General features: G+C 43.4%; 1 protein-coding gene across 1 annotated transcript in view; it reads right to left on the reverse strand.

Moving 5' to 3' along the window:
- Positions 1–7,316: 7,316 nt before the first annotated feature.
- FKBP3 (FKBP prolyl isomerase 3) overlaps positions 7,317–25,339 on the reverse strand; it is a 33,004-nt gene continuing 14,981 nt past the window's right edge. The window contains exons 4-7 of the mRNA XM_030213834.1: positions 21,926–22,061; positions 10,677–10,744; positions 7,960–8,057; positions 7,317–7,466 (exon numbers count right to left, since the gene is read on the reverse strand). Coding sequence (XP_030069694.1) covers positions 7,412–7,466; positions 7,960–8,057; positions 10,677–10,744; positions 21,926–22,061 — 357 coding nt within the window. The 3' untranslated portion in view covers positions 7,317–7,411. The remainder of the gene's footprint in view (positions 7,467–7,959; positions 8,058–10,676; positions 10,745–21,925; positions 22,062–25,339) is intronic.

Below are 25,339 nucleotides of genomic sequence, written 5' to 3' on the forward strand. Positions count from 1 at the left end.
ACTTACAGTATGCTTGTGCAGCATACACAGAGGAAGTATCGGTTAGAACAGCAATTAGTTCTAAATCATAATCATTGTGGAATTTGAAGGGGCTGGTTATAGGGACTCCCTGTATTTGTCCAGAGATATTTTCACCTAGTAAAGGGCCATCACAACAGACATTATGGTATCAGAATTAGGTGCTCAATATTCAAAGTTTCTATTTGTAAATACAAAGGTTTCTGCTTTTCCTTTTTAACATTAAATTAGGTTGCAACCGTGGCACATTTAACATTTTTTTCCTGTATATACATCAAAAGAAAAAGATGGTATGTGGGAACTTGCTCCTTTTGGTTTGTGGAATGCAGTGGTCAGTTATAAAATGCACTTGATTTTTTTTTTTTAATTACTACTATTTCAAAGAGAGGTATTGAATAATGAGGTAAGAGATTGCTTCATGTAGAGGTTCTGTCCAGAGTCAGTCTAAATGTGCCAACATTGGGCAGTTCTGTTGTATATATTTCTTCTTCAAGTCTGTTTGATTGCAAAAGGCATTTTTTTTTTGTTTTGGAATCTTTGTCTCTCAGTTGTCTGTTTGTATATAGATGAGTGTGGTTTTATTAGGCAGACAATACACCATCAAAATACAGTAGCAAGCAGCACACTATTAGCTGCCAAGTTCATACAAAGTGAATTATGTTCAGCAGAAAATAAATCCATTGGCTGCCTGCTATGTGAATATTCCATCACTGTTTCATTATTGTAACCGCTTGGAATTTCAATGTGAAATTTTAAACTTTATTTGTTGTTGCTATCTACATTTATTTGCCTAGTGGAATGATATTACCTCGAAACATGCCAAAGTTCCTGACTTTTTAGCGTGTTCACCAGGTGATTTTCACACATTCAAAAATGTTTGCAGTGGAAATAGAAAGTTATGGTAGAGAGGGCAGGACACATCACAGCAAAGGCCAGAGGCAGGCTGAGTTAGTTGATGCACAGCTACCAGCGGTGATTGAAACAAGGTAGAGGTATCATGGGGAGGAAGGGAGAGGGACAGACACTAGAACCTGGAAAGGGGGGAGGGGGTGAGGAAAGGGGAGAGTTCCTGGACATGCAGGATGGAGGGGGAAGAGATGCATACACCTACAGGAGTCCGACCTAGCAACCTGGTGTGAGTTGGATGCTTGCGGCTAAGGAGGCTATGAAGTGGTATCAGAAAGTTCCACCCAGTGGTATACCTAGAAAGAAATTATTGGTTAGGCCAATGGGTAAATTGGGAGGGCATGCATTTTCTCTTCCCTCCCCCACACCCTTATGAAATTTAAAATGTAAATACCTCAGCTGGTGAATATCCACAGCCCTGTCAATTGAATACATCCTCAGCCCATCAATCCATGTTTAAAAAGAGCACAGCAAGCAGTGGCAGTACTTTGAGATGCTGACACCAGCACCCCAGAAATGCTAAGTTCTCATGCATGAACTGAACATGCCTGCAGTACCAGTGTTGGTGGTTCAAGCACCATTACTGACTGCCGTGGTTTTTCTGTCAGGACTCGGCCGGCTGCAGATGGCTTCAGACGGCAAGGCAACTCCAGTAGTTGGGAAGTAGGACCAGTGCCAGGCAGACTTCTATAATCTGTGCCACAAAATTGCCTGGGAGAGCTAGAGATTAAGAGAAGTACTTTCAAAACACTTTGTCTTACAAAGTTACATAGAGGAGCATAATCAAACGGGGACGACCATCTCTAAGGGCGCCCATCTCTAAGGACGTCCCGGCGAAGCGGTGTGGAAATAAGTATTATCTAAACAAGATGGGCATCCATCTTTTGTTTTGATAATATGGTCGTGGACGCCCGAATCTCAGCATTTAAGTCAACCTTAGAGATGGTCGTCCCCAGTTTTCGCCAATAATGGAACCGAGGATGCCCATTTCAAAAATGACCAAATCCAAGTCATTTGGTCATGGGAGGAGCCAGCATTCATAGTGCACTGGTGCCCCTGACATGCCAGGACACCAACCGGGCACTGCAGTGGACTTCACAAATTGCTCCCAGGTGCATAGCTCCCTTACCTTGTGTGCTGAGCCCCCCAAAACCCACTCCCCAGAACTGTACACCACTACCATAGCCCTAAGATGTGAAGGGGGGCACCTACATGTGGGTACGGTGTGTTTTGAAGGGCTCACATTTACCAGCACAAGTGTAACAGGTAGGGGGGAGGATGGGCCTGGGTCCGCCTGCCTGAAGTGACTGCACCCACTAAAACTGCTCCAGGGACCTGCATACTGCTGTCATGGAGCTGGCTATGACAGTTGAGGCTGGCCAAAAAAAATTTTTAACTGTTTTTTTAGGGTGGGAGGGGGCTGGTGACCACTAGGGGAGTAAGGGGAGGTCGTCCCCGATTCCCTCCAGTGGTCATCTGGTCAGTTTGGGCACCTTTTTGAAGCTTGGTTGTGAAAAAAAAATGGACCAAGTAAAGTTGACCAAATGCTCGTCAGGGACGCCCTTCTTTTTTCCATTATCGGCTGAGGACACCCATCTCTTAAGCGTGCCCCAGTCCCACCTTCGCTATGGCCTCCGACGCCCCTGTGAACTTTGGTCGTTCCAGTGACGGAAAGCAGGTGAGGGCGCCCAAAATCGGCTTTCGATTATGCCGATTTGGGCGACCGAGAGAAGGACGCCCATCTCCCAATTTGTGTCAGAAGATGGGCGCCCTTCTCTTTCGAAAATGCCCGATAGTAACCTATGGAAATTCTAAATGCTTTGAAAACGACCCCATAACTATGCCAGAGTTTAATCATGAAGAAGTGGAACCTGCACGAAGTGCTAGATACAACTCTGGCCACCTTGTTGGGCAAATTGGATGGACCATGTAGGCTTTATCTGCCAACTATGACCTGCTCATATTGCTTTAACTCCAGTTCATCAATCTAATATAATAAAACGCACACTCAACGTTCTGAGGACAACGTTCTGTGAAGCCGTGAAGCCATCTGACGTCACTCCCAGGCTGAAGGGTTCGTGGATTCGTGGTGTGAAGCCTTCAAGCCAGCCAGCCGTCTCTGCCCCGCCCTCGCCTCAAACCAAACAAATCCGGAAGCGAAGCGTCAGGGAAGGAGGCGGCGCTCCCGACGTCTAGCCTTCCCTTCGCATGGATGCGAACGGGGGGGGGGGGGCATGGATGCGAAGGGGGGGGGGAGAAGAGGGCGGGCCAGGCTGGGACATGGGAGAGAGAGGAGCATGGATGCGAGGGGGGGGGGGTCATGGAAGGGAGAGAGGGGACTTGCTGGAAAAGGATGAATGGAGGCGGCAGGGGACAGAGGAGCATGGATGGGCATGGATTGGGAGGGCAGGGCTCAGGGAGAGAGGGGAATTACTGGAAATGGATGAATGGAGGGGGCAGGGGACAGAGGAGCATGGATGGGCATGGATTGGGAGGGCAGGACTAAGGGAGAGAGGGAATTTGCTGGAAAGGGATGAATAGAGGGGACAGATGGGCATGGATGGATATGGATTGCAGGGCAGGCCTCAGGTAGAGAGGGCAATTGCTGGATAGGGAAAAATGGAGGGGCCAGGTGACAGATGAGCATGGATTGGAAGGGCAGGCCTCAGGGAGAGGGAAATTGCTGGATAGGGATGAATGGAGGGAACAGATGGGCATGGATGGATATGGATTGCAGAGCAGGCCTCAGGCAGAGAGGGGAAATGCTGGATAGGGAAAAATGGAGGGGCCAGGTGACAGGAGCATGGATGGGCATGGATTGGAAGGGCAGGACTCAGGGAGAGGGGAATTGCTGGATAGGGATGAATGGAAGGGACAGATGGGCATGGATGGATATGGATTGCAGGGCAGGCCTCAGGCAGAGAGGGGAAATGCTGGATAGGGAAAAATGGAGGGGCCAGGTGACAGAGGAGCATGGATGGGCATGGATTGGAAGGGCAGGACTCAGGGAGAGGGGAATTGCTGGATAGGGATGAATGGAGGGGACAGATGGGCATGGATGGATATGGATTGCAGGGCAGGCCTCAGGCAGAGAGGGGAAATGCTGGATAGGAATGAATGGAGGGGGCAGGTGACAGAGAAACATGGATGGCCATGGATTGGGAGGGCAGGGCTCAGGGAGAGAGGGGAATTGCTGGAAAAGGATGAATGGAGGGGGCAGGGGACAGATGGCCATGGATTGGGAGGGCACGGCTCACACTCTCTCTCTCATATACAATGTCTTTCTGACTCTCACTCTCACACACTCTGTCTCACACTGTATCACATTCACTCTCTATGTGCCACACAGTCACTCACACACTCGCTTGGTCTCATACACACACTCTCTCTCACATACACACTTGCACACACTCTCATTCTCACACACACACTCTCTCTCACAAACACACTCACACCCAGACTCACTCTCTCTCACACACTCACACTGACTCTCAAACAGTCACTCTCACATACACTCTCCCAAACATACACACTCCAAGGAAAACCTTGCTAGCGCCCGTTTCATTTGTGTCAGAAACGGGCCTTTTTTACTAGTGTTACCTAAAATACAAAGTTCATTTTGTGCTCTTTTATTCAGATCATTTATGATTACATCAACAGCCTAGGTTCCAGTATAAACTTGGAATGCACTCCACTACTGACCTCTTCCAGTCGGAAAACTGACAATTGAGACTTATTTTTATGTTCTATCCTTTAGCCAGTACCCAGTCCAACAATGCCCATGAGATTCTACTCCAGTCTTACTTACTGATTTAGTTCAATTTCACTACACATGTCAAAGAAATGCCTAAACGAATCAATCAAAATTTAAACCCCACAATAATAGTAAAAAAAAAAAAAAAAGACAGCAATCAGCTCAGCCACAGTCAACAAGGGTTAACAGAGTCCTGTGGGTCCATGGATTCACTTTTCTAGGGCAAAGGAGTCATTTTGGGCATAGGGTAGGGTCTTCTGTGCAGACAATTGTGGCACAGTAGTCACAGAGCCAAAGAGCAGGTGTAAATTAAAGTGCATGCTGCCCCTGGGAAAATTCTCAAAAGCAGAGTTATATGCACATTTTTTTTTTGAAAATTAGCTAGTACACCCCTAGAGAAAAAGAGTTTGAAGTTACACTTAATGACACATTAATGGTAAGATTACACTCAAAATGTAAAATACAAATCTCTTTATGTTGTATTTTCCAAAGTCATAAAGAATAAAATTGGGAAAAATCACAAAAAAAACCCCAAAACAAAACAAACAAAAAACTGAAATATACTTCAGATGTTTTAATCTAGAATAAATATAATTACAAAAATATTCAAAAGTACTTTTTGAAAAATTTCCAAACCATACAATCAATCATTCTGTGGTAAAGCAAAGATACTTACCTGTAGCTGGTGTTCTCCAAGGACAGCAGACTGATAAATCTCACATCTGGGCTACGCATCCCCACACACATGCCAGAGAGCCTGGATGTGACATCAAAAGTATCATAGGCAGCCTTGGCCAGATAATGCCTACAATTCCATCTGCTTGTTGGCCAGCTGGCGAAGCTCTGCAACTTGCTCTGAAGATAGAGTCTCCGCCATGTAGAGCTGGTAGGACTAGATGCAGGTAATGAGCATTGAGGCTTGAAAAGTCTTCTTCCCAAACAAATCCAAAGTCCTAACCTCTCGTCTCGGGGTTGCCAAGGCATGAGACCAAGAACTCTTAGCTTGTTTGAGGGTTGATTTGACTACCAGGGAGTTGGGCAGCAACAGTTCCTTCTCAAATCAGAGAGCCTTCTGAAGTGGAGGAGTGGCCTAGTGGTTAGGGTGGTGGACTTTGGTCCTGGGGAACTGAGTTCGATTCCCGGCACAGGCAACTCCTTGTGACTCTGGGCAAGTCACTTAACCCTCCATTGCCTGCCGCATTGAGCCTGCCATGAGTGGGAAAGCGCGGGGTACAAATGTAACAAAAAAAAAAATAAATGATAATGCATATCCACCTTCTTAGCTGCGACCAGCTCTGTGAGGGGAGACTCCATTTCTTAAACAGCTCGTCCTTAAGAATGGGGTGCAATGGTACTGTGACCCCTTCCATTGGAGGAGACTTATAGCCCAGAACAGACAGCATCTCTGCTCTGGGCTCCTCCTCCAACTTAAATGGGATGGCCACAGCCATCTTCCTCACAAAACTGGTAAAAGAGCACCTCTGGTAGAGATTTTCATCTCTTGAAGAGAGAGGTCAAATGGAATTCCATATGAATCCTCCTCAGAGATGTAATGAGGATCTTCATCCATTTCCTATGAGTGGTCCCAATCAGACTTCACCATACTCTGGTGCAGGTGAATGAATCTGTACTGGCCTCAGCCTAGTGAATGATGCCCATACCCTGAGAAACTTTGAGGTGAAGACCTACTCTCAGACTCCAGGGAAGCTTCCTCCCCTGATGTCGAAGGCAGTACCACCTGCCTAGACATTGACAGACACCTGGTGAGGTGCTGAAGATCTGGTATTGGGGGGGTGGGTCTGGGGTTCACCGGAGCATCAGGGCTTTTCTCCTAGATGCTTTCCAGGCACGAGATTAAGAACTGTGCTTAATGAACAACTCTCGAGCGCATGTGCCAGACACTATCCTCCTGCCAAACTCCCTAATATTCAACGGTATGAGCACGCCTATATTTGCATCTCATTAACATTGAGCATTAGGGAGTTGTTCTGCAGTGTTTCAGTGCTATTTCTCCAGCACTGCTCAGTACAGCGCCAGAGTTTTCAGCACCTTGACCTCTGTGACTAGTTAAGTATTCTCAAAGATTAGTGTGCAACAGTCTGGATGCCTACATCCACTACTGAATTTAGGTACTAACGTTATTTGCATAACTGCACTTGGGCACTATTCTATAACTGCAAAACTAGGGCCAATTAATTCAAAAAAATGTATTGTCTAACTAGATGCAAATTGACACTAACGGCTAATAACTAACTTGTATGCCTGCTACTATTTTATAACCTACACATGTAACACATGTCCGGGTTGTGTAAATTTGTACATGAGATTATAGAATGAGGACAACACAAATTGAAAGTACAACTAAAACGGTTTCCCCCCCCCCCCTCTCTTTTTTTCAAATTTACATTGTAATTGCCAACACAGTTTTTTTTTTTTTTTTTTGGGAGGGGGGGGGGGAGGAATATGACCTACACACACGTCAGTTGATGCATGGCCAAGGATCCCTCCCCCAGGACAGAAAATATAGGACCAAGAGATCTCTTTTCTGCACAAGAACAGCAAGCATAAGTCTTGTGAAGAGGATCTTTAACATACACATAAGCAAAACTTTTCATGTAATACAACTATTCACACTGAATTAACAGGATCTAATGATTTTATTTACAATACACAGAAGACAAGTAGCTTTGCTGAAATTGTGACTTTAATAATGAGGAGGATGCACTTTTCACATCATTCAATATCCACCAATTCAACTTCAAAAATCAGTTTTGCATTAGGTGGAATTCTGTTATGTAGGCATTAAGGAGAACCAAACTCTTGAACAAAATTGTTACCTAGTTTCATATGCAGGAATTTAAACTGTGGTAATCACATCTAGCAACATTTAAAATAGCATTATTGCAAAAAGATTTTATTCTTTTTCAGAATAAGGAAAAGGATCTGCTGGGCCATGAATGTGGATAAATTTACAATAAGTAGCTTTCAGGTTCTTAAACAGGAATGAAAAAATCCCTGTTTGAGTACCTGTGTAGGCCAGAGTCTAACTTCAAGGAAGCATTCACAATTCAGTTCTGAATAATCACCAATGGGAAAAGCTTTAACATGTACTGCCATTATTTATTTATTTTTTATTACAGAGCCTGACTTCAGTACTGTTCAGCAATATTTATTCTAATTTGGAGTATAAAATGTCTGTAAAAACAACTTTAAGAATTTTACAAGTATGCCCTCTTAAGTGTTTAAATCTGCTGACAAAATGTTAAAAAAAAAAAGGATACTTGGCATCTGGTAGTCCTTTCTTGCCATAAGCCCATTCAGATTCAATTTCCAGTCGTGCCTTCTCCCCTTTACTCATGGTCAAAAGAGCTTCATCCCACTAAACAAAAAAAAAGTTAGGAGCTATTGTGTAAAGATTTACACACAATCCTAATACACTTCACAAATATTTTTATCTGAGTCAGTATACTTGTTTCTATGATATAACCTATCATCTAACTAGCTGAACAAATTTCACTGGAAGGTTAGTTTTCAGCCACGTCTGCTGCCTAACTTTAAATAGTACAGTAGAAACCAATACGTTATCTGCAGCGGTGGGGGGGGGGGGGGGGGGGGGGGGGGGGGGGGGGGGAACCTGTCCCATCACTGTATATGAAGTTGTGCCTGCCACATGTGTGTCTGGAGTTACACAAAATTATCAATTTAATGGCTGAATCTCACCACTGAAAAGATCTTACAATGATGCCTCCAGCTTGCCCCAAATCATGTCCCATTTAAAAAATGGATAATAATGTTGTTTAATGATTTCACCAGCCAAAAGATACCCATGTTACATGCCATGATTTTTTTGTAATAGTATGTGCTTCTGAATATTGACCTGTGGGAGATTAAGTAAGAGTCAAAGCATTAATGTATCAATAGGAGAGCATCATTTAAAGATTCACAAATCTCAGGCACCCTCCTAACTCAAAGTTCACTGCTACAGCCATTCTAAGCTAAACCACTATTCTGAGAATACAATAACCCTTTACCACTCCTTTTGATCTTGTTAGTCATCCCATTGTTCTCCACAGACTCCTGGAACTTTGCATCTCTCTTACTGCCCTTGCCTGGTTTCAGTCTTATCTTGTAAAACAGGTAATTTCGGGACTATTGGTCCAATTCTCTCTCAACCTACTTATTCTTCTGTGGTGTGGTCCAGGATTCAATACTGAGCCCTATTCTTTTCAACAGAATTCTGGCACCTCTGACTCTTCCAATTCAAAATGCTCGGTATTGCCTTCTTCATTTATGCTTATGATATTCAGCTATTTTTCACTGTAGAACCCATTTTCCTGCCTGATCTGTTTGTTTTCTTTTTCAAAACTAGGAATGATCCAGACTGATTTGCCTGTAATAGACAAACTAAATCCTAAAACTGATGCCATTTCGTGTTCCTGGCATGAGATCCCTCCTAGACCATACTTACCTACTACTCCGGGTGTGCAGATTCTTAGATAAATGCTTAATAGTCGATCTGTACATTTCTGGCCTGGTGAAAATAATTCTGGGCGATTCCCCTTCCCCAGAAAAATAAAGCTTTGCAACTCCTCATTCATTTTCTCATTAATTCTAGATTAGATTATTTTATACCAAGACTTCCTTAAATTGTTCAAAATAGTGCAGAAAACTTTTTTTTTTTTTTTTTTACTTTGAACAGGCACTCCTCATTAAGCAGACCCTCTCTCTTAGTCTTGTGGCCTTAGACTGTCCTTTGGAATTCATAGGCTTATCTCTACCTCAAATCACTTCCCCACTTCTGTATTTTACTAGATTAAAGTTACTCATTATTTATATTTACATATATTTTTATGCTTAATATATATATATATATATATATATACACACATATATATATATATACACACACATATAATGGTAACCTAGCTTTCCCCATGTACTTTCCCTTGACCCTCTCCCTTTGACTGATCTTCTACTCTGGAAAAAGTCAGTGGCAACTAAAGTGTTCAAGTTACTATGGAAATTGAGCCACATTAGATCTAAATTTTACTCCTGTTTTCAGAATGATCGCACAATGGTATTAGCCCATATAGATTACGGTAACAAAATTTGAGATGTAAAGAGACTATTATAAAGAAAACTCAGACGATGCTTGAATGATTTTTAAAATTGCAAAATTTGAGAGGGCTACGCCTTTGTTGTTGCAATTGCACAGGTTGCAGGCACATCCACACATTATATTCAAGTTATGTTAATTAGTTTTTTTTTATTCTGCATGGTTATGCTCCAAGTTATATGCTTTCACTTATTAATTTATCAGTTAGAAAGTCAAATCCTGAATCTGGGGAATTCAAAATCGTTTATAAGAAGCTTTTTTTGGCAATGTTTGCATATCAGGCTGCAAGCTATTGGAATGAGCTTCCACGTATGGATAGACAAATTATGGTAACTTTTGAATACTGTTGATGACTTATTTGTTGAGCAAGTATTTGGTCTTTAAATGATTTTAACAGTTTTTTTTATAGCAATATTTTATAATGTTCCTGGGAACGCCCAGTTTCTTATTTTGTGAGCCATACTGAACTCAGGAGCTCTGTGTGGGATAAATGTCATAAAGTAATGTAATCTGTGGTATGACCTTAGAGGAGGAGATGTTCCGCTGAAGGCTTTTCTTTGAACTGTAAAAGCTTCTAAAATTGTTTTAACACAAACAGGAAATTCAGTGCAGAAAAGCATAAAGGTGGTGGGAATGAGATGGCATTTCTCAACAGGCACAGCAAAGTTTGATTTGGGCTTCTTGCTTTAGAAGAATATATACATTGTCAAACTGTTCATTATTTGATGTGATACTGTTTAGACGGGTAAGGGAAACTAATATCATAACCAGTTGGATTCATCTGAGGTCACTGAATCTCTATGTACTACTTAGCATTTATTGCCAAGCTTACCAGAGGAACTACTCTAAAAACTTTAAAATCTAGATATTTTCTTTACTTACGCCTCTGATAACTTTTCCTACTCCAACTTTAAAATTCAAAGGTTTAGTTGCTTTCTTCTTTTTTGAACCTGAAATGCAGTAAAAAAAATATATATGCATCTCTCTCTCATGTTTCAGTGAAACACTTTTACAAAATCACTACACAAGAAAGTCACTCCACACAACTAATTTTATGTTGAGGGATTTATCTCTTGCCAACTCTATAAAATTAGATTCAATGTGAGTTACAAGTATAAAATAAGAGGCTGACGACAAAACATCAGGAATTACTCAAGGGCAGAGAGAAAAATATTCATTACATACAATAAAAAAGTTAAGGCCTCTCGGATCTCATAAACAAAACATTTCTTCAATGAACGTAATTCACATGGAAGGTTGTTCTGGTAATGAACAGCTAAGCAAGAAAAATGATTGAGCAAAAGTGGCCTTAAATCATATGTTTTTAATTGAAGGAAACACTGTCAATATGATCAGTGTTGAATTTCCATATATGCAATTATGTAGGATAAATTGTTAAGCACTCAGGTGAACAGCAGTAGCAGAAGCCCTAAATCTAGCAGGCTCAGAAGTAGCTGAAGGCTTAGGCTATTTCCCCTTAATGTGCATTTCCAGATACTGTTAGCATATCTAGTATGTGTTGTCAGTTCTTGCATAACCTGTTTTTTTGGCTGTACTGTGGTATGGCTAAAAAAGGTCTTAGTGGTGTAACATTACAATAAGGTAAAGGGAGTTTTGATTTAGCTCACATCTTTCTCAGTAGTTCAAGGCAACTTATGTTCACATACAGTAGGTATTTTCCTGTCCTGGAGGGCTTAGAATGTGAAATTTGATCTTACTTGTTTCCATTCCTCCTGCTAGACCAGTCCAGGCCAGTGGGTTATATTCCCCAACCAGTAGATGGAAATAGAGAACACAGACAATTCAATAATGTCATAACCAGTATAAAGAATGGGACAGTTCTGTTGAAATAGCATTATCTAACTATGGTTTATACTACACCAGCTAAATGACAATATAAGTCACCTTTCCTACCAAGCAGCCCTGAAAGTGGAGCTCTACTAACTTGGGCTTAGCTAGTTAAGGTGAACTATCTGTAGGAGCCCAGACACCTCTTTTTTCCTGCCTGGGAGTATCATACCCTTGGGGTTGGCCATCCAAAGCCTAGAATCAGGCAACTCAAACAGAAGAGATTCTATCTACAACTATCAGATATAACAGGTCACCTTCAGGTCAGGCCTCATGATCAGCCAGCATACAGGCTCCTCTTACAGTACACCTGACACAGCATCGTTATGAGCAACATGACAGAGTAATCTTATAGAACAATCTTAAGTAACAACCACAGTGCAGCATTATTGAACAGTTTTATAGCATAGCATTATAGAGCTCCCAGCTGTAACATAACTGGATGGTTCCTTCCCAGGAACCACTGCCAGAGAGGCCCAAGATGTTTCCTCGGTCTTTTAGAAATAGGGAGATCCTGGATCATCTATAGGGAGAACTGTCCAGCAGTTGGAAATGGTACCCATACGGGATGGGGCCATACTAGCCTTAGTGTTTTGGAATGGGAAGACAGTGAGTGTTTCTGAGGTGATTACCTGGCATCCAGTAAATCACCAGATGGTGTGGTTTAATATTAATACAGGTGTGGAACAGCATCCAGGTAGAGATGGTGGAGATAGACTATATCTAAATTCAAGCAAGCTTGGGACAAGTACATAGGATCTCTAAGGGAGAGAAAGGTTTAGCAGATGGCATAGACAGTAGACAGGTTAGGCCATGTGGTCTTTATATGCCTTCAACAATGTTCTTATGTTTTCTACAAATCTGAGATTCCATCTCCCCCCCCCCCCCCCCCCCATGAGCAACCGATCTTGGAACACAGAACTGCAGAAGATTTCATAGCCTTTGCTATTTAGAAGATTAAACATATCATGGTAGGAGTACAGTTGGGGTTGCTTATTTTAGACCAGAGGGAACCTCCAAACAAAGGGGCCCTTGCTGTGTTCACTGCTGCAGAGTGAGAGTCGGCAGGTAAGCAGGCAGGTAGCTATCTGTATAATATCCCACTAGGGACAACATCCCATACTGGCTGCAGTACCAAGGTAAATTTTGATAGTAAGTTGGTGTGCCTGAGGTGAGGTGCAGATATTCTTCAGTGAGAAGCTCTGGCAGAGATAAACAGTTGGTTTTCAATCTGGAAGTCAACACACAACAAGGAGAGAGAGATAGCACTTCTCTGGTCTTAGCAGCTTCTTTCCAGTTGTGCAGTTTGAAGGACAGCCTGTAGATGAAAGCACAGTCAAGCACAGCTGCTTCAGTTCAGTATCGCGTTGCACATGGAGAAACCACAGAATACAACTGTTTTCCTGTCCCTGGAGGAGAGGTACAATAATTGTGCCATAACCCATTGTTTAAAATGGTCCTTTTTGAAGCAGTGAACACAGCTGAGAAATTTTCAGTCCATCCAATGTCTTTATGCTTTCCATAGGAGCAAGAATATTGGGTTTTATCACAGTTTTGGTTCCTGCTTATTGTGTATTTCTTTTCAAATGGCTCTCTTGGAAGCACAGGGCACAGCTGAGGTGGTTTCAGTCCTTCTAAAAGATGTCCCACACCCTCCTTCCCTGGGAGCAGGGATATTTTTCATCAGAGCTCATTGAGCGTTCTTTTAAACATGGCTCTACATGGAGCATTAGACTCAGCTTACAAAGTTTATTTATTCCTTGGGAGCAGGGATAGCTATTTAGCTGGGTTTTATTGCTTTTGCCTATTGAGCTTTTCTTTTGAAAGTGCATTAGAGAAGGGCAGGATTTTCCTTCCTCCCTGTGTATTCAGACATTCCTTTTTTGCTTTTGCCCAGAGGTCTGTGAATTTAAGACATTCAGGGCTCTAGCAGTAGGTCAGTTGTTTGACATATCTACCTGAAACACTGTCAGGCAGGGGTGGCCCAAAGCAATCTACCACCTGAGGCAGGGATGAGATGCCGCCTCTGTCTGGCATCTCACTCTTTCCCACCTCAACCCTCTTCCTCACATTTACCTTCTTTTTTTCCTTTTCCAAAAGGAGTCAGTGGCAGTGATTCACATAAGCTGCCCTGCCACCGCTACCACCACCAGCCTCTTCGCTCTACTGCATCCTGCTTTTGAGTAAACAAAATTACATGAAAAGGTGTGCTGAAGTAGGGAGAAGAGGCTGGTGCTGGTGGCAGGGCAGCTTATGGGAATTGCTGCCGCTTTTTGGAAAAGAAAAGAAAAGAAAAAAAGAAGGTACATGGGGAAAAGGGGAGATGCCGCTCCATGGAGAATGCCGCTTGACGCCCCTGCCTTAGTTGGGCCTAATGGTAGGGCAGCCACTGCTGTCAGGTAGCCAGTCATCCATTTCCAGACAGTAAATAAGTACACAGCCTTAGCCAGGGAGTAAAGATGACTGAGGAAGACAGTGGAAAACCACCTTGATAACAGTCTACAAAAAAGCTGTCACACAAGTGGTGAACCTTAAAAATCATTTGCAACTTGGTACTTGCGTACAGTCACCCCTCAGATCATAAAATATATCAATAAAATGTTTCTATATCAACAGCTTTATGAAATGGGGAGTTTTTATATGGATTTAATTTTGAATAATCCAGTGTATAATTTGCTATTGATGGGGCAAAAGTATTCCCCATGGCTGTTCTGAACTCCACTGTTAAAACCTGCCAGCATACAAAGAGTAATTTCTCTTCAACACCAGCAATGTCAACCTCGACAGCCCAGTAACTGGGGGGGGGGGGGATGATGTTGTACAAGTAAACCTGCTGGGGTTTCCTCAGCTGGGCAGGGATCCTTGGCATATGTATGGGATAGATCCTAGTTAAGCACATGGGTGTCTGCTAGAATTATGAATCAGAAGGCACCTGTGGTTAGAGCTATATTGGCAAGAGCAGCCTGTAGATCTGTCTCTCTGCCCTTCTAGAGGTCTTTTTGGCCAGTTTAGGGTAGACAGGTAGCGGAATGGTGGTGCAGTAAAAAACAAACAAAAAACAAAACACCACTGTTTAGATAGCTAGAGCATTCCTCTGTCTGGGGCAAGAGAAGATGGATACTTCCTGTTCGGCAGGCATACGAAGATTGCTGCCTCAGTAGGGAACAGTACCCCAGTGGGAAGGCTGTTTGAAAGAAAAAGAACCTGGTGACCATATATGTTCCCTGGCTTGTTAGCTGAGTAGCTCTCGTATGAGCCTTGATCGATATGGGGGGAGGAGGGGTGTCTCTATTCCTGCCTAGCCATGAGGCCTTCCCCAAAGGCCTCCTGTAATATTGGATAGTTGTAGATGGAATGCCTTCAGGCTGAGTTGCCCGATTCTAGTCTTTGGCTGGTCATCCCTAAGGATATAATATACTCCCCTCATGGTAGAAAGAAGGGCAAGGTTTTAAGGTGAAGGTGAACTACCCATAGAAGCCCCATCTGGCTAATTAAGAAATAAGGGAGAGCTCAGCTTTCAGGGACAGCATGGTAAAAAGGGCTGTTTAAATCAGAGGTCAATCTTCCCCTTTCTGTAAGTTCTTTCTTTCACATTTTCACCTTGAGACACACTACAAGAGAAGGTGGCCTCCTGATATTCAGCCACAACTGCAATGACTCAAGACATGGAACCAGAACCTGGGGACACAAAGTGCGAGGAAGGTTTGGGTCTCAGCTTAAGGGGGTGGAGCTTACCTCTCTCATTATGGCTTCCTGAACTAAGTCTGCTATCATCATCTCTCCAAGACTTCAGAAGCACAATGAAAAGGCAGATGGAAAGGGATTAAGCAAGCTAAGTTAGTAGGGAAGCAGGCGATCAGGCATCAGGCTGCCATCCAGAGCTACGATGTCACTTCCTGCTCTCTTTCAATAATTTCTTTCCACGAAGCTATGAAATGATTCCATGTCTAGACGACTCCTGTGTTGGGCCTAGTATCCCCTGGATGGGACTACATTGAAACACACTCTTGTTTGGAATCCGATATCCCTGAAGCTGGTGGAAGGTTTGGGAGTTTTGTGCAACGAAGGTAAATGATGCTAGAAGCTCCTTTGGGGGGGGGGGGGGGGGGGGGAACTCTCCAGGTGGCCCAATTGAGCTAGTTCCACTTAGAGCCATGGACAGGTTGTCCCATTCCTCAGGGATTCTTTCATGAAGCAATAGCCTCAGCAACCCAAGAATGCAAATTGACTAGCTTTTAACAGTCCCATCATCTACCTTGGAGCCACTCTAGTCTGGCAGGTTAATTTGGCTTTTTATACCTGGCATCCTGGTACCTGTAGGCCTTAACCTCCAAAGTGCTGCATCCCTTATGCACGGTCCATTCTCCAAGACGGGTAAGGGGTGGCATATTGGGTTATCCCCACCCACTAATGACTGCCCCACCTAAGGCGCGAGGCTTGGACTCATAAGGGAACTTAAATATCTCACTATTGTGGAGATATGAATAAGCAGGACAGGGGACCTGCTATAACTAGCAGGAACAATATAAATGGAGGTATGGGAACATGAACAGTCGTCACTACAGTGACAGATCAAGTATCCAGGTTTGCTTCCATCTTGCCTCCAAACACAAAAAAAAAAAAAAAAAAAAGAGTGGTGGAGATGTTAGGCTTGCTGGGCATACTTAGATTAATTGAAACCAGCTACCAGCTTCTGATAACTACCCCCTTCCTCAGGAAGCTCTGAGGATGGCAAATGGACCTCTGATAACTGTCCCCTCCCTCAGGAAAAACTGAGGATGGCAAATGGACCAAATGCTGCCCAGCTTGTTTCTCAATGAACATACCTTTTGTCCTCTCTGCAGGGCTCTCTGTGAGAACAAAGAAAGCCAGACAGATATGCTCCAAAACTAGGGGACTTCAAAGAGTAGAACCTGTGAAAATGGTCACCTTCCTTGCATCAAGGAAATTAAACTGGAGTTTGGCTGAGAAGGAAAGAAGTTATTTGATCCCTTTCTGTTCCTGAGGTATAAAAAGGAGAAGCACATGGATCTGAGCAGCTCTGCTTTTCTTTCTTTCTTTCTTTCTCTACACACACACACACATCTTCAGCCACCAGAGCCCCTGGCACTGGTTCCCCTTTCTCCTTCAGCCTTTCTCTCTCAGAGCACATGGCTCTGCTTTCTTAGGCTCTTTCTCTGCGCACACACACACCTTCAGCCCTACCTCAAGGCTTCTCTCTTTCTCTGCACCCCCCCCCCCCCCCCATTCTTACCTTCCTCTCATTGATTCCCATCTAAACCCCCACACAAGTGCTGTGAGCCTATATATGTACATACAATATACTTTCAATATATATCCAAACCTGTGTGGATTGGCCTAGTGGTTAGGGTGGTGGACTTTGGTCCTGGGGAACTGAGGAACTGAGTTCGATTCCCACTTCAGGCACAGGCAGCTCCTTGTGACTCTGGGCAAGTCACTTAACCCTCCATTGCCCCATGTAAGCCGCATTGAGCCTGCCATGAGTGGGAAAGCGCGGGGTACAAATGTAACAAAAAATAAAATAAAAAAAAATGGACATGGGACCATCCCTAGACAACGAATGCTGACAGCCTCGTCTCCCCAGTACTCTCCTTTTTAATACTGGTCTTGCTCTATTTAAATTTGGAGGTCATAAACAATAATATTCGGGCAGATCTCTTCTGTCCTCAGGTAGGCAGCCCTGAAAGAAGGGTTAGCGGGATGCCCCCCCCCCCCAACCTGTCTTATGGCACACTGAGGGTTTCTCACTAGGATACTTCCAGGAGTTGCTTGCAATTTTCTCTTAGGTGGTCACAATTGGTGACCTTCCGTCACCCTCACTGCAGGCTTCATGGAATATTCTTTAGGCTTGGGATGAGTCACGAGTTGTGGGCCCATGAAGAGCTTGGAGTTCCATGCAATGCAAGTCCTTTCCTCAGATAGCTCCCTGCATATCTGCTTAGGGACATTTTCTCAAGGAATTCCCCCGTGGTTCCTCCAACAGCTTCAGGCCCTCTCCCTAGGACCCAAGAGTAGTATCGACATACGTCTGGTGGTTTAAGGCTTAGGTCAGCACAGGAGAGTGACTGTAGCCAGTGTGTGGTGGGTGCTGAAAACCTGATATTAAGTTTTCCTGGAAATAAAATTGGTCTCTTCTAGTTTCTGGAGAGTAGGATAGTCATCCTGTCGCCTAAACGTGCAGACTCATAACCTTCGACATTAGGTGGATCAGGCCCTCCCCCCAATCTCTAGATCCCTGTTTCCATATACCCACCTCAACAAAGTTAGTTTTTTAGGTTTTTTTTTTTTTTTTTTAAAGTCGAGAACCTTCACTTTTGAATGAATCCTCTCCACATCTGTCTTAACATTGAAACATACCATCCGGTGATCACTAGATACCAGATGATCACTCACTATAACTTTGAGATATTTAATTTGTTCCACAAATAATAGCCTTTCATGCATTCTTTTTCAATTTGAAAACAAACAATAAAGGGAAAAAGAATGAATCTTCAGTAATCAGATCAGCACCTCCTGCTCAACTGAGACTTGGTCCTGCAACTAGATCAGGAGCTTCAGTCCAGCCTGTTCAGAAGCTGCACTGCCTTCCTGCCTCCATCTGTTAGAGACAGAAACACTGAACACCTGAGGCTGCACAGTGCCTCATAGGGTGGAACTCAGAATTCTAGAATCTGTTTCTACATCTGCTGGATGACAGGAACCACCCACAGGTTATAGACTGGTCTGGTGATGACACTAAGAAAGTAGCTGCAGAGACAGTGGGCTCCTAAAACTAGCTTCACTTATGAAAAAGTGCTCCCTAGGCATCCAGCCATCTCTGACCCAGCCTTCTGCCCGAGGAGGGTGTGAATGCCTTCCTCCCACCCACAATCATGTGAAACAAACCCCAAGCCCAAGTGCCAACCCTCAGGGAGATTATCTGCTTTACAATAAGTCTCAAAAGCAAAAAGAATGAATGGCAATGCAGAGGATTTCCCTCCCTCAGCTGGGCCTATGCGGGCCAACACTGTGCAGGTGCAAAACGGCGGGAAAAAACCCTGATTAGGGATATCTGGGCTAGAGCAATTGGTTCTAGGCTGGGGGGGGGGGATCACGTTTCTGAACAATGATAAAAAAAAGTGGTGTAGTGCTCCTGCCGAGCTAGCAGTGCACAATGGCCACCTTCTACCTTCTCTGCTGGACCCAGACCAACTTACCACTTGCAAGAAAGAGGCCCCCCCAATAGAGGGGGTGCAATGGTGCTGTAGAGAAGTCCCCCCTCCAATCAGGGCACAAAAGCTTGAAAGCCCTCCCAGCGATACCTGGATTACTGCTTGCCCAGACCCATGCTGCTCAATCTTTTTTCTACTTTTTCTTTGGGGGGGGGGGGTGGGAGAAGAAAAAACAAAACAAAAGCCAACAGCCCTGAGCTCAAAACCCCACTGCAGCAGAAGGGGGGGGGGGGGGTAGGTGGCAGATGAGGAAGGCAGGATAGATAGAAGGCAGAAAGTAGGGGACCATAACTCCCAAAATTAGACAGATTTACCTCCCCACCCACCCTTGGCAAGGATCCTGAAAGATTCCTTCCAAGCATCTGCTGCTTCATTCTGGGAGAACCTCTGACGGGAAGGGAGGGACCAAGATAACCTACCCTCTCCCCCCCCCCCCCCCCCCCCGGCAGAGATTAAACAGGATCCTTGCCAGGAAGCTTCACTGGGAGCCCGCAAACTGAGGCACAGGGCCCTATCAAGGAGTTTTGTGGCTGGTGTTTGAACCCTGGGCGCAAAGACCAGTCACAAGACTCAAAGGACTACAGGCTGTATACTAGAGCCATGGGAGTCAGGGCTGTCTCTAGGTTTGCACCAGTCCAACCTGCATCTTCTGGTAGAAGCAGAAAAATACTGGCAAGTTCCAGGGCTTCACCACATCTCATACTGTAGATAACATCACCCTCTGTGAATGGCTGGGGGATATAATCCACTTGTCTGGACTAGTCTAGCAAGATAAAGAGGAATCTAAGTTTGCACCTGAGAAAATGTAGGTAATATGACCTGCCCAAGATCGCAAGGGGTGGCAATGTGATTTGAACCTAGCTTTCCTAGTTCTCAGTCCACTGGTCTAGTCATTATGCTATTCTTACTTATGTAAGCACATAATAGATAAACGATGTATGCACATTTGTTTGTAAGACTGATCATATGTAGTACAGCTATATAAAAAAAAGCAAAAGTATTTTATTAAAATAATTTTATATACTGCACAATCCAAAATTTCTCAGCGGTGTACAAATACACATATATAAAATTCAAATACATATCTTCATACTATCATGAAACACAATGACAAGTCAGCAAATATAAAATCTTGGCTTCAATCACAATATTCAACCTGATCTCTTGCACCTTCTCAGCTCATTTTATTATCTGACCTATATGCTTTTACAAAGAGGTAGGTCTTCAGTTCTCTTTTAACTGTTTGATCGCCTGAATTTTCTTTAGTCTTAATGGTAGACTATTCCATAATGTAGGCCCTGCTACATAAAATATAGCTGCTCTATATTCAGTCATTCTGTATTTCTTTCTACAGTGTCAGGTCTTCCAATATCCTCTATAGAGAACACTGCCTTCAATGTAGACTGTGTTAGAGAAAAGTGGGTGTGTTATTAAGAATTTGCTTGTACGCTCAAAGTGGGGAGGATGAGGTGTCCAAAATAGCCAAGACAGAGAAGGTGTGAAGTTAATAGGACACTTAACAGGAGGATGGTAGGCCTAATATATATGCTAAAATAGGCGTATTAAGCCAAAGCTGTTAATAAAAAGGCAAGTGTTCCGATTGAAATTGTTTTGGATGATGTTATACAACAGAATAAAAAAGGATTTAATTCAGCTCTTTTCCCTAAAGCATAAAAGCACTACACCCACTACAATAGGAGTGTGGTGGAGTTGCCTTTTACTACAGGACATTGATTTGGGTGGGAAACTTGATAAGACGTATCATGTATGTGTATGAATATGTGCGTTTCAGTAGATTCAAACTATAAACAATATTAGAGGTGATCTCCTATAGGGTTAGCACAATATCTAGACGATTAGGAGATTCTAAACACAGAGCATAGGTCTGTCCCAACTAAATGTGCCGATGATGAAGAAGTCCAGCCCCCGAAGTTAAAATTTATGCTGGGGGCTTCTCGAGGCCTTTCCTCTTTATATTAATGATATCTTTATTTTAAAATTGCACATTTAGTTGGGACAGACCTATGCTCTGTGTTTAGAATCTCCTAATCGTCTAGATATCGTTTCAGTAGATTAACAGGCAGAGTAAAAGGGCATTAACAGAGCATCTGTTCTCATTCTATGCACTCCAAATCTTTCAAGCTACAATCCGGATTGTCTGTTTTTATGACAGCTGCTTGTCTTCGGATCTATATTTACCCAATCTAGTCTATACACATCTCAGGTAAATTCATCACCTAAGTTTCATTTTTTCTTCAATCCTTGATCAGCTGAAGCAGCTTAACGTTGCTTTCTGCTATGTCTACTACATACAATACTACAACACTTTCAAATGAGTTACTGCTGTTAAAACTTCTCTGTAAAGAAATTCGACCACATTACCCCCTTTTTGAAACAACTTCACTGGCTTCCGGTAAAATATCGAATACAATTCAAAGTCCTCCTCCTTACTCAAAGGTTTTACATAGGGGTAAACCTGAGTATTCATCTTCTATGATCATCCCCTACATTTCAACTCGAGCACTCCGGTCTTTAGGTTCCAATCGTCTAGTCCGAGCCTCTCCTAGGGTCACACATCATGAATCCACTAGAACAGCAGTCTTATTTTTTAGCATCTTCTTTGTGGAATAACCTGCCCTCGGAACTTAGATCTAACTCTCCCTTCCATTTTTTAAAACCCTATTGAAGATCTATTACTTTCAACTGGCTTTCAATTGTCCTCTGGATTGAACACTATTGTCCCGTCCCCCCCTATAATACAGTGCAAGTGCAGCTTTGCTACTTATAATTTTAACTGTAATACTTTTATTGTATGATTGAATCACTTGTTGAATGTATCTTGTCCTAAAATGGAGTTCTTTTCCTTGCTATATTCTTCTTATTGTTATTATAACTGTAAACCACTTTTGACCTTCTTAGAAAAAGAAGTATATGAAGTACCAATTAAACATTAAAACACTAGCTGTAATCAGATTTTTTCATATGCACTTAGTAAGAATAACTTAGGTGGTATTTAAAAAGAAGTACAGATCTAGCTTCATATACCCTTACTTGTTTGAACATTTGAGTCGAACACCGTTCCATTCTCCAGCATGCCTGTGTACCAACAATGAACTGTATCTCCTTTTTTGGGAAAGTTAGTTTTATCTCCTTTTTTCAGGATAGACTTTGTATATTTTGGTGGGCCCTGCAAGACAGAAATGTAATGTAACCATTGCTTTATGTTTGTTTGTCAAAGACGCTGTCAGAATTCAGCAATTAAACTAAAAATAGCATTTCTGCCACTAATATCCTTTTCTGTAGCCTTTTCCCCTTAAGCTGATGATTAATAAAGATGTGAATCTATAACCTAATTTAAGTTCTCTTTTCTTCCGCTGATGTCACACTCCATTATCTTTTACATCACACTAATGTTTGCTGCTACTTGTACTGTGGGATTTCATGCAAAAAAGCAGGAATATAAAGTCATGCAGTAGAATTCTCTCAAAATCTTTGGTAATCCATACCAATCCAGGTGCACCACTGAAACAGCAGTAAATCAAGTATACAAAGGATGGTAAAAGCCTAATTAAGCATTTAAACCCTATTCTGCCCAATAATGTATTCCCTCAGCAAGTGCTTAGCCGAAGCAATGAAAACTTGATGTGGCCTAGTTACCATCAAACCAGGGTGACAAATTACAGGGGTTCATATAAGATTACATCTGCTTACCATTTCAGTAGAACTAATGAATATATCAGAATGCTCTAGTATTTTTATATTTCAATAATTTTTTATGATGATGTAGCAAAGTTAACATAAATAACTATCAGCAAGTTCAGTATATCACGATACAGAGTAAAAACCCCTTGTAACAATTCCATCATCAAATTTTTTACATCCCCTCCCCCCTTCCACTAACTCCTCAATCCCTCACCCTATTTTCAAAGCAAACATTCACTGAAGTTGTACAGAAGAAAGCAACATAGAATAATATCCACCATCAACACCCACCACCTGCTACCCTCTAAATCTGAAATCCCCATGAGCAAGGGCTATATCGAACTACTAGAATTACAAAACCTACATTTGGGGTCAAAGGCCTGGGTGGGCTCTCCACTGATGCAGCATTATTTTGTACCTCGGGGAGGTTGTCATACTATTTTATTTGACTGCTATTACGGGGTCACAGCCACAAAAAGATTGACAAGCAACAAGACATTTATATATAGCTAGTGGAAACAAACAGCAAAAAGATTAGCAAGGTCTTTCCACCCACAAAGTGCTGACCAAGTTGAAATGCTACCTGCAGATAAACAGTGCCAAATCACTAATCCCAGGAGAATTTCACACACTGTCAGGGGAATAAATGTTTGAGGTACGCCAAGATCTGATTTAACGCAGCACACACTAAGAGGAGAAATTAGGTGTTTCTCAGTGTTATGATTCTGCCGGTCTGGCAGGGGAGGGGTGTGGACTTCCTTCCTGATTGGCTGTCAGGATTTGAGCTGATGTCAGTGGGTAGTACTTAAGCCTACATGTTCCCGCTTCCCCTGCTTTGGCGTTACGTTTCTTTGTGGCTAAAGCCTTTGCAGTTCTCTTTCGGAACGTTGTTCTGTGCTCTGGTTCTGAATGTTCCATGTACAGGGCTTTCTGTTACTTTCCCTTTGTTTGGGATATTTCGTGGCAGCGTGTGTGTATTCAGCTTGCTGTTTAGTTTCCTTTGTCTGGGTTCGTTTCTGTCAGCGCGTGTGTGAGTAATTAGTTCACTTGCCTCCAGCTGGGGCTCTCCCTCGCTGCTTGCAGTTCTCTGTGGGAGGCCAGCTACTTTGTTTACTCAGTGGGGGCTTTGCCCTGTTCTGCCGACTCGGCAGGCTGCTGGTCTGCGCGCTTTCTCTCAGGTTGGTTGTTTATTCAGTTATCTTCCTCCTCCGTGTTCCTGCCTCTGACTTCTGGTTCAGTAAGTTTAGCCCCTTGTGTACTGTGTCTCTGCCTCTGTCTTCTGTGTGTTTTAGACAGGGGATTTTCTTCATCCCTTTTGTATCTTTGCCTCTGGCCTCTGGTTTGAGGGCTAGTTTATCTTTTGTTTCCTGTACCTGTTTCTGGCTTTTGTGGCTGTTAGTTAGCTCACTCTCCCTTCTGTCCTGGGGGGTTTCTTGCTGCGGTGTTCTTGTGGCAGCCCGGTCTTCTAGCTGTTTTCTCTGGATCCTCCTGTGGTTACAGGGTGCTTCCTGTATTAGTTTTCCTTTCCTGCGCTAGTCCCCTGGGGGGGTTTGGCACCCCGTTCTGGTTCCTTTGGTGTCCTTCCTTGTAGTCTGGGGGGGGGGGTTCTGTCCTGAGTCTGTGGAGTCTCCATGGTTAGGTTTTCCTGCTCCCTGTGGCTGGTGTTCAGTGCACGGCTGGCACCTTGGGTCCCGTGGGGACTCCTGTGTTTCTTTCTCCCCTCCCTGGGTGTGTATCGGTTCCAGTTTGGCCGCGAGGCCCGTACGAGTGGGTCTGAGTGTATCGGTTCCAGTTCGGCCGTGAGGCCCGCTTGAATGCCTATTTCCCTTCCTGAGGTGCTGCTTGTGGGTAGGCTAGGGGTGTTGGATAGCTGGGGTGTGTAGTGGTGGTTCGGTCTCTCCTAGGCCTTGGCCTCTGCTATCAGCGGGCCTCGGCCTGGGCTCAAGGGCTCACGACCAATTCAACAGATTACACTCAGTAATTTTCTACATATTCAGGCCTTAAATTAAACTATGACAAATCCGAAGCATTAGCTCTTACTGCTGAAACCCGTAGAGCATGGCCGTGACAGTTCCCACTGAGATGGGTGGAGGAATTATTTCGCTACTTGGGTATCCTTTTACCAACCTGGAGTGAGGTGATCTATAGAATTAATATCCAGCGGCTTATGGATGAGACCAAACGGCAACTGGACGCTTGGAGAACTGACACTGTCCGGGCATCTGTGCTTAATTCAAATGGTAATCCTCCCAAGGTGGTTATATGTGTTGCAAATCCTGCCACTGCGATTACTGGTGAAGGATATTAGAGTGTTTTATCGTATGGTTATGAAGTTTTGTTGGGCGGATAAGAAAGCCAAAGTTCGTATGCCGGTGTTATTGGGAGGATGGAGTCGGGGGGGGGGTTGGGTCTACCTAACATTAAATATTATAATCTATCTTGCTTATTACGTCATGTACGGGATTGGGTATTCTCAACAGGTCATCATACACCCATAGAGTTGGAGGAAACTCTTTTTAGCCCATACCAATTGATTTCTCTACTGCAGGTAGACAGATCTTCTTTGCCTCAGACAATGAGAAGATCGGTTCTCTTGGGACCCTTACAAGGGGTCTGGTGTTTTGGGGGGAAACAATTGGGAGGCGATCCGCAAGTGACAGAATTACTAACTATTCAGGGGAACCCAAAATTTTTACCTGGGATCGGGAACCCAGTGTTTAAGCATTGGGCACGGCAAGGTCTCACTAGCTTGGGGGTAGTGGT

This window comes from Microcaecilia unicolor, chromosome 9, assembly GCF_901765095.1.
Source record: "Microcaecilia unicolor chromosome 9, aMicUni1.1, whole genome shotgun sequence".
In the NCBI taxonomy this organism is placed as follows: domain Eukaryota; kingdom Metazoa; phylum Chordata; class Amphibia; order Gymnophiona; family Siphonopidae; genus Microcaecilia; species Microcaecilia unicolor.